This window comes from Arachis ipaensis, chromosome B06, assembly GCF_000816755.2.
Source record: "Arachis ipaensis cultivar K30076 chromosome B06, Araip1.1, whole genome shotgun sequence".
In the NCBI taxonomy this organism is placed as follows: domain Eukaryota; kingdom Viridiplantae; phylum Streptophyta; class Magnoliopsida; order Fabales; family Fabaceae; genus Arachis; species Arachis ipaensis.
This window is the reverse complement of record NC_029790.2, coordinates 22,684,729-22,698,466: the sequence shown is the minus strand read 5'-3', so window position 1 is coordinate 22,698,466 and position 13,738 is coordinate 22,684,729. Positions and strand designations below refer to the sequence as shown.

Below are 13,738 nucleotides of genomic sequence, written 5' to 3'. Positions count from 1 at the left end.
TGCCAGCTTGATGCTTCTTTCTGGCGTTAAACGCCAGTTTGATGCTTCTTACTGGCGTTTAAACGCCAGTAAACTCTTCCTCCAGGGTGAGCTATTTTTAATGCTGTTTTTCATTCTATTTTTGATTTTTCAGTAGTTTTTGTGACTCCACATGATCATCAACCTAAGGAAAACATAGAATAGCAATGGAAAATAAATAGATATAATTAAATAACATTGGGTTTCCTCCCAACAAGCGCTTCTTTAAAGTCAATAGCTTGACAGTGAGCTCACATGGAGCCTCACAGATGTTCAGAGCAGTGTTGAGACCTCCCAACACCAAACTTAGAGTTTGAATGTGGGGGTTTTGTTTGACTCTGTTCTGAGAGAAGCTTCTCATGCTTCCTCTCCATGGTTACAGAAGGAGATCCTTGGGTTTTAAACACAAGGTTGTCCTCATTTAGTTGAAGGACCAACTCTCATCTGTTCACATCAATCACAGCTTTTGTTGTGGCTAGGAAGGGTCTTCCAAGGATGATGGATTCATCCTCATCCTTCCTAGTGTCTAGGATTATAAAATCAGTAGGGATGTAAAGGCCTTCAACCTTTACTAACAAGTCCTCTACTAATCCATAAGCCTGTTTCATTGATTTGTCTGCCATCTCTACTGAGATTCTTGTAGCTTGTACCTCAAAGATTCCCAGTTTCTCCATTACAGAGAGTGGCATGAGGTTTATCCCTGACCCAAGGTCACACAAAGCCTTCTCAAAGGTCATGGTGCCTATGGTACAAGGTATGAAGAACTTTCTGGGATCCGGTTTCTTCTGAGGTAATGTCTGCCTTATCAATACACTGAGTTCATTGGTGAACAAGGGGGGTTCATCCTCCCAAGTATTATTACCAAATAAACTGGCATTCAACTTCATGATGGCTCCTAGATATTTATCAACCTACTCTTCAATGATGTCTTCATCCTCTTCAGAGGAAGAATAGTCATAAGAGCTCATGAATGGTAAAAGGAGGTTCAATGGAATCTCTATGGTCTCTAGATGAGCCTCAGATTCCTTTGGTTCCTCAAAGGGAAACTCCTTATTGGTCAGTGAACGTCCCAGGATGTCTTCCTCACTAGGATTCACGCCCTTCTCCTCCTCTCTGGGTTCGGCCACACCAAGTAAGGTTATGGCCTTGCACTCTCTTTTTGGATTCTCTTCTGTATTGCTTGAGAGAGTACTAAGAGGAGTTTCAGTGACTCTTTTACTCAGCTGGCCCACTTGTGCCTCCAAATTTCTAATGGAGGACCTTGTTTCATTCATGAAACTTAGAGTGGCCTTAGATAGATCAGAGACTATATTTGCTAAGCTAGATGGATTCTGCTCAGAATTCTTTGTCTGTTGCTGAGTGGATGATGGAAAAGGCTTGCTATTGCTAAACCTGTTTCTTCCACCATTATTAAAGCCTTGTTGAGGCTTTTGTTGATCCTTCCATGAGAAATTTGGATGATTTCTCCATGAGGGATTATAGGTGTTTCCATAGGGTTCTCCCATGTAATTCACATCTGCTATTGCAGGGTTCTCAGGATCATAAGCTTCTTCTTCAGAAGATGCTTCTTTAGTACTGTTGGATGCAGCTTGTAATCCATTCAGACTCTAAGAAATCATATTGACTTGCTGAGTCAATATTTTATTCTGAGCCAATGTGGCATTCAGAGTATCAATTTCAAGAACTTTCTTCCTCTAAGGCGTCCCATTACTCACAGGATTCTTTTCAGAAGTGTACATGAACTGGTTATTTGCAACCATGTCAATGAGTTCCTGAGCTTCTGCAAGCATTTTCTTTAGGTGAATGGATCCACCTGCAGAATGGTCCAATGACATCTTTGATAATTCAGACAGACCATCATAGAATATATCCAGGATGGTCTATTCTGAAAGCATGTCAGAAGAACACTTTTTGGTCAGTTGCTTGTATCTCTCTCAAGCTTCATAGAGGGATTCACCTTCTTTCTGTTTGAAGGTTTGAACATCCACTCTAAGTTTGCTAAGCTTTTGAGGAGGAAAGAACTTGGCTAAGAAATCCGTGACCAGCTTATCCCAAGAGTTCAGGCTATCTTTAGGTTGAGAGTCCAACCATATTCTAGCTCTGTCTCTTACAGCAAACGGGAAAAGCATAAGCCTGTAGACCTCGGGATCAACCCCATTGGTCTTAACAGTATCACAGATCTGGAATTTGGTGCAGTAAAGTCACCAAGCATCTTCCTTGTATTGTTGTTGGGTTCGGCCATGTCTCCTTCTTTTTCGAAAATTTCAGTAAAGTCCTCTTAAGAGTGTTGTGATTTAGCTTCTCTTAGCTTCCTCTTCAGAGTCCTTTCAGGTTCCGGATCAGCTTCAACAAGAATATTCTTATCCTTGCTCATGCTCATGTGAAAAAGAAGAGAACAGAAAAGAAGAGGAATCCTCTATGTCACAGTATAGATATTCTTTTATGTGAGTAGAAGAAGAAAAGAATAGAAGAAGAGAAATTCGAACACAGAGAGAAGAGTGGGTTCGAATTTTTGAGTAGAAGAGAAGTGTTAGTAGATAAATAAATAATTAGAAGGAGATAAGAGAGGGAAGAATTCGAAAATTAAATAAAATAAAATAAAAATATTTTTGTTTTTAATTTAAAATTAAAGTTAAAATTCGAAAATTTTAAGAAGAAAAATGAAATGAAATTAAATTAAAATTTAAAACAATTAGTTAATTAAAAAGGAATTTTAAAAAAGAGATTAGTGATTTTCGAAAATTAGAGAGAGAGAATTAGTTAGGTGGTTTTGAAAAAGATAAGAATCAAACAAGATAAGATTAATTGAAAAAGATTTGAAAATCAATTTTGAAAAGATAAGAAGTTGGAAAAGATTTTGAAATTGATTTTGAAAAAGATATGATTGAAATTGAAAAAGATATGATTGAAATTTAATTTGAAAAAGATTTGAAAAGGAAATTAAAAAGATTTGATTTTTGAAAATTAAAGTTGATTACTTGACTAACAAGAAACTAAAAGATATGATTCTAAAATTTAAAGATTGAACCTTTCTTAATAGGCAAGTAACAAACTCAAAAGTTTTTTGAATCAATCACATTAATTGTTAGTAAAGATCTTGAAAAATATGGAATAAAATAAGAAAAAAATTTTTGAACATCAATTTGAATTTTCGAAAATATGAAAGAAAAAATGAAAAAGATTTGATTTTTGAAAAAGATTTGAAAAAGATAGAATTTTTAAATTGAAAATTTGATTTGACTCATAAGAAACAACTAAATTTTGTAAACTTTTGACTAAATTAAACTAAATTTTCGAAAATTATGAGTGAAATAAGGGAAAGATATTTTTTTTATTTTTGAATTTTTAATGAAGAAAGAGAAAAACACAAAAATAAAACAAAACATAGAAATTATGAATAAAAAAAACTAATGCATGCAAGAACACTTTGAATGTCAAGATGAACACCAAGAACACTTTGAATATCAAGATGAACATCAAGACTTATTTTTGAAAATTTTTAAGAAAAGAAAAACATGCAGGACACTAAACTTAGAAATTTTCAATGTTGAGACACTAACAAATTGAAAATGTATATGAGAAACAAGAAAAGATGCACAACAAGAAAATGCAAAGATCAAACAAAGAAGATCATCAAGAACAACTTGAAGATAATGAAGAACATATGATGAATTTTCGAAAATTAAAGAAAAAAATTACAAACATGCAATGGACACCAAACTTAAAACTTGACACTAGATTCAAACAAGAAACACAAAATATTTTTTGTTTTTATGATTTTGTAAGTTTTTTGGTATTTTTTGAAAATTATTTTGAAAAAGAAAATAAGGATTTCAAAATTTCTAATGAGAATTCCAGGAATCATGCAATGTTAGTCTAAAGCTCTGGTCCAGGAATTAGACATGGCTTACTAGCCAGCAAAGCTTTCAGTGAAAGCTCCGGTCCAAAACACTAGACATGGCCAATGGCCAGCCAAGCTTTAGCAGATTATTACATACAAAAGCTAAATTGCTGAGAAAGACAAAGAAGCTCTTCTCTAATGATAGTTGAAACATCAGTCCAAAGAATTAGACATGGCTTTACAGCCAGCCAGACTTCAACAGATCATCATGAAACCCTAGAATTCATTCTTAAAAATTATGAAGCCATAGAATAATTTATTTTATTATTATTTTTTTTGAAAATTTTTCAAAAATAAAAAGAGTAAAAACAAAAAGATTAAAATTAAAATAAAATTACCTAATCTGAGCAACAAGATGAACCGTCAGTTGTCCAAACTCAAACAATCCCCAGCAACGGCGCCAAAAACTTGGAGCACGAAATCGTGATCACTCATTCCTTGGTAACGGCGCCAAAAACTTTATACGCACGTTCATAATCTTAATTTTTTGTCACAACTTTGCACAACTAACCAACTAGTGCACTGGGTCGTCCAAGTAATAAACCTTACGTGAATAAGGGTCGATCCCACGGAGATTGTCGGCTTGAAGCAAGCTATGGTCACCTTGTAAATCTCAGTCAGGCGGATTCAAATGGTTATAGAGTTTTAATAATTAAAAGATAAATAAAACGTAAAATAAAGATAGAGATACTTATGTAATTCATTGGTGAGAATTTTAGATAAGCATATGGAGATGCGTAGTTCCTTCTGAATCTCTGCTTTCCTACTGCCTTCATCCAATCCTTCATACTCCCTTCCATGGCAAGCTGTATGTTGGGCATCACCGTTGTCAATGGCTACATCCCGTCCTCTCAGTGAAAATGGTCCAAATACGCTGTCACTGTACAGCTAATCATCTGTCGGTTCTCGATCATGCTGGAATAGGATCCAGTAATCCTTTTGCGTCTGTCACTACGCCCAGCACTCGCGAGTTTGAAGCTTGTCACAGCCATCCCTTCCCAGATCCTACTCGGAATACCACAGACAAGGTTTAGACTTTCCGGATCTCAAGAATGCCGCCAATAATTCTAGCCTATACCACGAAGACTCTGATCGTAAATCAGGAGGCTAAGAGATATGCATTCAAGCTTGCTTTCATGTAGAACGGAAGTGTTTGTCAGGCACGCGTTCATAAGTGAGAATGGTGATGAGCGTCACATAATCATCACATTCATCATGTTCTTGTGTGCAAATGAATATCTTAGAGAAGAAATAGGCTTGAGTTGAATAGAAAAACAATAGTACTTTGCATTAATTCATGAAGAACAACAGAGCTCCACACCTTAATATATGGTGTGTAGAAACTCTAGCGTTGAAAATACATAAGAACAAGGTCCAGGCATGGCCGAATGGCCAGCCCCCTAAACGTGATCTCAGAACATCAAATATGCAAAAGATTCGAAGATGTAAATACAATAGTAAAAAGTCCTATTTATACTAAACTAGTTACTAGGGTTTACAGAGATAGGTAAATGATGTAAAAATCCACTTCCGGGCCCACTTGGTGTGTGCTTGGGCTGAGCATTGAGCTTTCATGTGTAGAGACTCTTTTTGGAGTTAAACGCCAGGTTGTAGACTGTTTCTGGCGTTTAACTCTGATTCGCAACCTGTTTTTGGCGTTTAACTCCAGAATAGGGCAGAGAACTAGTGTTGAACGCCAGTTTGCATCATCTAAAATCGAGAAAAGTATGGACTATTATATATTGCTGGAAATCACTGGATGTCTACTTTCCAAAGCAATTGAGATCGTGCCATTTGGACTTCTGTAGCTCTAGAAAATCCACTTTGAGTGCAGGGAGGTCAGAATCCAACAGCATCTGCAGTCCTTCTTCAACCTCTGAATCTAATTTTTGCTCAAGTCCCTCAATTTCAGCCAGAAATTACTTGAAATCACAGAAAAACATACAAACTCATAGTAAAAACTAACTAAATAATACTAAAAATTACCTAAAAATAATGCCAAAAAGCGTATAAATTATCCGCTCATCAGAGCCTAAACACCTGGAGTAAGGTCGCCGATAAGTTCCTGAACAGATATTTAACTAAACTAAGGAAGGATATTCAAGCCTTCGAACAAGAGGAGAGCGAATCTCTTTATGATGCCTGGGGGAGATACAAGTCAATGCTCCGGAAATGCCCTGTTTGGTTGTTCACCCATTAGGTCGAGCTGGACATCTTTTATGACGGACTCCTTAATGCAGCCCAAATGTCCCTGGATCATTCTGCCGGTGGCTCCCTACACATGTTGAAAACACACAAAGAGGCTCAAGAGCTCATTAAAACAGTGGCCAATAACCAACATTTTTACACAGCAGAAAGACCCAAGGAACCCAAGGAAGAATCTACCACAGACAAACTCCTAGCTCAGAACAAAACAATGGCTGAACAGTTAGACCTTTTGATGAAACAGTTAGAGAACCAGCACAACATAGTCCAGGAAACCCAAGCGTTTCTCCAGAGTGTGAAAACAGAACTGCACCAAATCAAAATCAAGCAAGCAGCTGAAGAATGCCAGGCAATTGAGCTACGGAGTGGCAGAACTTTGACTACCCCACCTCGATGTAACACCACACTAGAAGAAGAATGTACAGCATTCTAGACTATTTCTAGACTATTTCTTCTGGCGTTCAATCCCCATAAGGGATCAATAGGGGCGTTCAACGTCCAGAGAGGAATGGCAAGGGCGTTCAACGCCCAATGGGGAACAACATGGGTGTCCAACTCCCAGAAGGGGAAGGCAACATTCACCCCAATTCAGGAAACTGCCCACCGAGGCAAGCTGACAACCCTTCCACAGTCACTATGGACAATCACCCTACACCACTCAAAATCCCTGAATACAAAGCCATGCTTCCATATCCTCATAAACTCCATAAGGCAGAAAAGGATGAGCAATTTGCCAGGTTTCGGGATATCCTCAGGACACTTGAAATCAAAATCCTATTTGCCGAGACTCTTGAACAAATACCTTCCTACACCAAGTTCATGAAGGACATCATGAGCCACAAAAGGGATTGGAAAGAAGCAGAGATAGTTTTTCTCATCAAAGAATGTAGTGCAGTCATCCAAAAGAACCTACCAGAGAAACTACAGGACCCTGGGAGTTTTATGATACCATGCATCCTTGAAAACACTTGCATAAGGACAGCCCTATGTAATCTTAGAGCAAGTATTAACCTCATGCCATTGTCATTAATGAACAAGCTCCAGATCCAAAAACCCAAACCTACCCGCATCTGCCTTCAGCTTGCTGATGGCTCCATCAAGATCCCATCAGGGGTGGTTGAGGATCTGATTGTCAAGGTTGGACCCTTTGCATTTTCCATGAACTTTGTGACCTTAGATATGGAAGAGAACAGGAATGCTTCCATCATATAAGGATGAGTTTACATTCAATGCTGTCAAAGCCATCCAACATCCTGACCCCCGCAGAGGAATGCATGAAAATCGATGTCATAGAACCCCTGGTTGAAGAGGTACGTGAGATTAAAAGACTTGAGAAAGAGCTGGATAAAATTCTTGAAGATGCCATGCCTGACATGCATGCACTAGAAGAACAAAAGGAGACGCTGACCATCCCTAAGGTGGAAGATGGACCTCCTAAACTGGAGCTTAAGCCTCTGCCTCTATCCTTGAAATACGTGTTCTTAGGAGAGGGTGACACATATCCAGTTATCATAAGCCACAATGCCCACAAGACAGCTATCAGATGGACTATAAGTGACCTAAAGGGAATGAGTCCAACTCGATGTAAGCACAAAATTAGACTGGAAGATGATGCTAAACCCGTGGTACAACCACAGAAGAGACTAAATCCAGCTATGAAGTTGTCCAAAAAGAGGTTACAAAGTTATGGGAGGCTGGGATCATATATCCCATTTCTGATAGCCCCTGGGTGAGCCCTGTACCAGTGGTCCCCAAGAAGGGCGGGATGATAGTAATCCACAATGAAAGGAATGCGTTGATTCACACAAGAATTGTCATAGGGTGGCGTATATGTATCGACTATAGGAAACTCAATAACGCCACCAGAAAGGATTCCATTAACTTTCATAGACCAGATGCTGGAACGGCTGCCTAGCCATGCATTCTACTGCTTCTTGGATGGCTACTCGGGTTATAATCAAATTGCAGTAGATCCTCAGGACCAAGAAAAGACAGCATTCACATGCCCATATGGTGTATTCGCCTATAGGAGGATCCCTTTTGGCCTCTACAATGCACCAACAACCTTTCAGAGGTGTATGCTTTCCATTTTCTCAAATATAATGGAAAAATTCTTGGAGGTGTTCATGGATGACTTCTCTGTTTTTGGTGATTCCTTTGAATCTTTTCTCAACCATCTAGCTCTGGTGCTGAAGCGGTGCCAAGAAACAAACCTGGTTTTAAACTAGGAGAAATGCCATTTTATTGTTACTGAAGGAATTGTTCTTGGACATAGAAGTCGATTAGGATAAGGTGGAAATAATTGAAAAATTACCACCACCTACTAATGTTAAGACCATTAGAAGTTTCTTAGGCCATGTAGGTTTCTACAGGAGGTTTATCAAAGACTTCTCCAAAATTGCAAAGCCCCTGTGTAATCTTTTGGTCGCAGACACACCTTTTATTTTTAATGAAGACTGCTTATTTGCCTTCAAAACTTTAAAAACAAAGCTGGTCACTGCACCTGTCATTTCTGCACCCAACTGGGCCCTACCATTCGAGCTTATGTGCGATGCCAGTGACTATGCCATAGGCGCAGTTCTGGGGCAGCGACATGACAAGCTTTTGTACATCATTTATTATGCTAGTCACATTTTAAATGATGCTCAGAGGAACTACACAGCCACTGAGAAGGAATTGTAAGCAGTTTTCTACACAATGGATAAGTTCAGATCTTATTTGATCGGTTCAAAGGTCATTGTTTACACTGACCATGCAGCTCTCAAGTACCTCCTGACCAAGCAGGACTCTAAATCAAGGTTAATCAGACGGGTGCTGCTTTTCCGAGAATTCGATATTGAGATCAGGGACAAAAAAGGATCAGAAAACCAGGTGGCGGATCATTTATCCCGAATTGATCCTGAAGCAGGGATGGCCATGCCCATCACTGAGGTGTCCGAGACTTTTCCTGATGAGCAGCTTTTTGCAATCCAAAAAGCACCATAGTTTGCAGACATTGCAAACTATAAAGCCATGAAGTTCATTCCGAAAGAGTATAGTAGACAGCAAGTGCGCAAACTTCTGCATGACGCTAAATACTACCTGTGGGATGAACCTTACCTATTTAAGAGATGCTCATATGGTATAATCCAACGTTGTGTCTCTGAAGAAGAAGCCCAGCGAATTCTTTGGCATTGTCATGGCTCTGAATATGGAGGACATTTTGGAGGAGAGCGAACAGCTACCAATATCCTTCAGAGTGGTTTCTATTGGCCAACACTCTTCAAGGACTCCCGAGAGTTTGTCCGCAATTGTGACAAAGGCCAACAAGTTGAAAATCTCCCTCATAATCATGAAATGCCACAACAAGGGATTCTGAAAATTGAGCTGTTTGATGTATGGGGGATAGACTTCATGGGACCCTTTCCACCCTCATATTCAAATACATACATCCTGGTGGCGGTGGACTATGTGTCCAAGTGGGTTAAGGCAATTACATCACCCACTAATGACACCCGAGTGGTGTTAAAATTCCTCCAAATGTACATCTTCAGTAGATTCGGTGTCCCACGGATACTGATCAGTGACAGAGGCACCCACTTCTACAACAGACAACTTGACTCTATCTTACAAAGATATGGTGTTCATCACAGAGTGGCAACCCCCTACCACCCATAGACTAATGGGCAAGATGAAGTATCCAATAGGGAGCTCAAATAAATTCTGGAGAGGACAGTGAGCACCTCTAGAAGAGATTGGGCAAAGAAACTTGACGATGCTCTCTGGGCATACTGGACTGCATTCAAGACTCCCATCAGGATGTTCCCCTATCAGATGGTCTATGGTAAAGCGTGCCCCCTACCCATAGAATTGGAGCACAGAGCATACTGGGCAACAAAATTCCTCAACTTTGATCCCAAAGCTGCAGAAGAAAAGAGGTTGCTCAAATTGAATGAGTTAAATGAATTCCGACATGCTGCCTTCAAGAATGCTAAGATTTACAAGGAAAGATCCAAGAATTGGCATGATAGGAGGATATCTCCCAGAGACTTCCAGCCTGGGCAACAGGTTTTGATCTTTAACTCCAGACTCAAGTTATTCCCTGGAAACTCAAGTCACGATGGACAGGACCTTTTGTGGTCACTAGAGTGTCGCCCTATGGTCATGTAGAACTTCAGAGCCAGTATTCTGATAAAAGATTCACCGTCAATGGCCAACGTGTTAAACACTATCTAGGGGACCTAATTGAGCAAGAGGTTTTCACCCTCCTTCTTACATGACAACAGCATTGTCCAGCTATTGACAATAAAGAAGCGTTTGTGGCACGAAATTTATAACCCACAAACTAACCGGCAAGTGCACCGGGTCGTACCAAGTAGTAACTCAAGTGAATGAGGGTCGATTCCACGAGGATTGATGGACTAAGAAACAATGATTGAATGATTTACTTACTTAGACAAGCAGAAAAGAGTGTTTGGGTCTCAATTGCATTAAACAGTAAATTCAGAGAATTAAATAAGCAAGCAGTAAATAGGTTGTGAAATATATAGAGAAAATAGTTAAGGTTTCAGAGATGTTTATTTTTCGGATTAACTTTTCTTACCAACTAGTTTAATCATGCAAGATTCAATTCATGGCAAACTATATGTGACTAAACCCTAATTCCTTAGACCTTTTTGGTCTCCTCTAACCTTCATCAACCGCCAATTCCTTGGTCACTTGATTCCAATTAGAGGGTTAAGTTCAAAATTAGTTTATATGCCACAGAAACCCTAATTATCCAAAGATAAGAGGATTATATGTCATGTATCCCGTTAAGTCCAGATAATTTGTGATTTAGGAGAAATTATTTTTAACCTATTGTTCAAGTGAGACTCTCTAGAGAACCACAATTGAGCCTGTTATTCAAGTGAGATGATCCTCTAGAGATAACTCAAATAGAATAAGGGTCATACTTCCGTTCCCCCCAGATTCATAAGATGAAGAACGAAAATAATTCTTGAAATTGAAATCAATACATGAATTAAAAAAGAAAAGTAATAGTATCAATCCATAGAATAAACAGAGCTCCTAACCTTAACAGTGGAGGTTTAGTTACTCATGGTTCCAAGAGAAAACTAGGGTTCTGTAAAACTGTAAAGGTGCGGAATAAGGTAAAAGAAGGGAGCGGAGCCCGAAGGACTGATTTTTTTTCCCTTTTATATCTAATCCTAATTAATGTAAAATATATTTTCTAAAACTAAATAATATATTTTTCTATTTTAAAATAAAATAAAGTTTTAATCAAAATTAATTAAAATCTTCGTGCAGCTTGTTATTCCGCGTGGGGACCATGACTATCTTGAGGGGTGGCGCCTATCTTGGGAAAACAGGCGCCTAACTTAGTGCAAAAATCCATCCTGGTGCCTAACTTGATGAGCATGGCGCCTAACTTCACGCTGAACTTTTCTCCTGGCGCCTAACTTGAGCCTAGTGGCACCTAACTTCACAATGCCCGAAGTGAACTTTCCCTCCTGCGCCTATAACCTTGAAATCATGGCGCCTAACTTGGGAAATTCCAAGTTAGGTGCCACCTTGGCAGTACAGAATGAAGAAAAACAAAATACTATTATATATCGTTGAAAAGCTGGTGCACGAAATTGTGATGTCCAGGCTCGAACAATCCCTGGCAACGTGAGCAACTTGGTACGCGTAATCGTGATTACACTTTAATTATGTAAAATTCATGGCTCGTCCTTTCCCTGGCAATGGTGCCAAGAACATGATGCCAATACCATGGTTCACAACTTCGATACAACTAACCAGCAAGTGCACTGGGTCGTCCAAGTAATACCTTACGTGAGTAAGGGTCGAATCCCACGGAGATTGTTGGTATGAAGCAAGCTGTGGTCACCTTGCAAATCTCAGTCAGGCGGATATAAAACAGTTATGTGGTTTTCGAATATTAATTAATAGAATAGGGATAGAGATACTTATGTAAATCATTGGTAGGAATTTCAGATAAGCGAATGGAGATGCTTTCGTTCCTCTGAACGTGAGCCTGAGTGTTGCACGTGTAGAGGTCTTTTTTGGAGTTGAACGCCAGCTTTTGTGCCAGTTTGGGCGTTCAACTCTAGTTTTGGCTCCTTTTCTGGCGCTGGACGCCAGGTTTGGGTAGAAAGCTGGCGTTGAATGCCAGTTTACGTCGTCTATTCTTGGCCAAAGTATAGACTATTATATATTTCTGGAAAGCCCTGGATGTCTACTTTCCAACGCAATTGGAAGCGTGCCATTTCGAGTTCTGTAGCTCCAGAAAATCCACTTTGAGTGCAGGGAGGTCAGAATCCAACAGCATCAGCAGTCCTTTTTCAACCTCTGAATCTGATTTCTGCTCAAGTCCCTCAATTTCAGCCAGAAAATACCTGAAATCACAGAAAAACACACAAACTCATAGTAAAGTCTAGAAATGTGAATTTAACATAAAAACTAATGAAAACATCCCTAAAAGTGACTAGATCCTACTAAAAACATACTAAAAACAATGCCAAAAAGCGTATAAATTATCCTGTTTGGGGAAGAGTGTTTATGGGGTTGTGTGAAAGAGAGTGGTGAGAAGAAGTGAGTGGAGGTAGGTGGGGATCCTGTGGAGTCCACAGATCCTGAGTGGATCCTGTGGGGTCCACAGATCCTTAGTGGATCCTGTGGATCCACAGATCCTGAGGTGTTCAAGGATTTACATCCCTGCACCCATTAGGCATGTAAAAATGCCTTTGTACTCAACTCTGGGCATTCAGCACCAGGTTGGTGGCCATTTTGGGCATTCAGCGCCCATTTGTGTGCCATTTCTGGCGTTGAACGCCAGAACCATGCCTGTTCTGGCGTTCAGCACCCAGAAGCTGCCCATTTTGGGCGTTCAGCACCAGCACCATGCTCTGTTCTGGCGCTGAACGCCAGACAGATGCTCCTCCAGGGTGTGATTTTTCTTTTGCTGTTTTTGATTCCGTTTTCAATTTTTATATTTATTTTGTGACTCCACATGATCATGAACCTACAAAGACATGAAAATAAAAATTAGATAAACATTGGGTTGCCTCCCAACAAGCGCTTCTTTAATGTCAATAGCTTGACAAGTGGGCTCTCATGGAGCCTCACAGATGTGCAGAGATTTGTTGAGACTCTCCAACACCAAACTTAGAGTTTGGATATGGGAGTTCAACACCAAACTTAGAGTTTGGTTGTGGCCTCCCAACACCAAACTTAGAGTTTGACTGTAGGGGCTCTGGTTGAAGGGATTTTAGTGATCCTTTTACTCAGCTGGGCCACTTGTGCTTCCAAATTTCTAATGGAAGACCTTGTTTCATTCATGAAGCTCACAGTGGCCTTGGATAGATAAGAGACTAGATTTGCTAAATTAGAAGCATTTTATTCAGAGTTCTCTGTCTGTTGCTGAGTGGATGATGGAAAAGGCTTGCTATTGCTAAACCTGTTTCTTCCACCATTATTAAAGCCTTGTTGAGGCTTTTGATCATTCCATGAGAAATTTGGATGATTTCTCCATGATGAGTTATAGGTGTTTCCATAAGGTTCACCTAAATAATTTACCTCTGCTATTGCAGGGTTCTCAGGATCATAAGCTTCTTCTTCATAAGAAGCCTC

At 39.5% G+C, this 13,738-nt stretch overlaps 1 protein-coding gene across 1 annotated transcript; it reads left to right on the top strand.

Annotated features, from left to right (window-relative positions):
- On the top strand, nt 6,668-7,336 carry LOC107646675. The gene has a single exon (XM_016350844.1). The coding sequence runs from the start codon at nt 6,668-6,670 to the stop codon at nt 7,334-7,336; it is 669 nt and encodes a 222-aa protein (XP_016206330.1).

What these genes read in the sequence shown, in the direction of transcription:
- LOC107646675 (XM_016350844.1), top strand. Translation starts at nt 6,668, where the DNA reads ATGGGTGTCCAACTCCCAGAAGGGGAAGGCAACATTCACCCCAATTCA.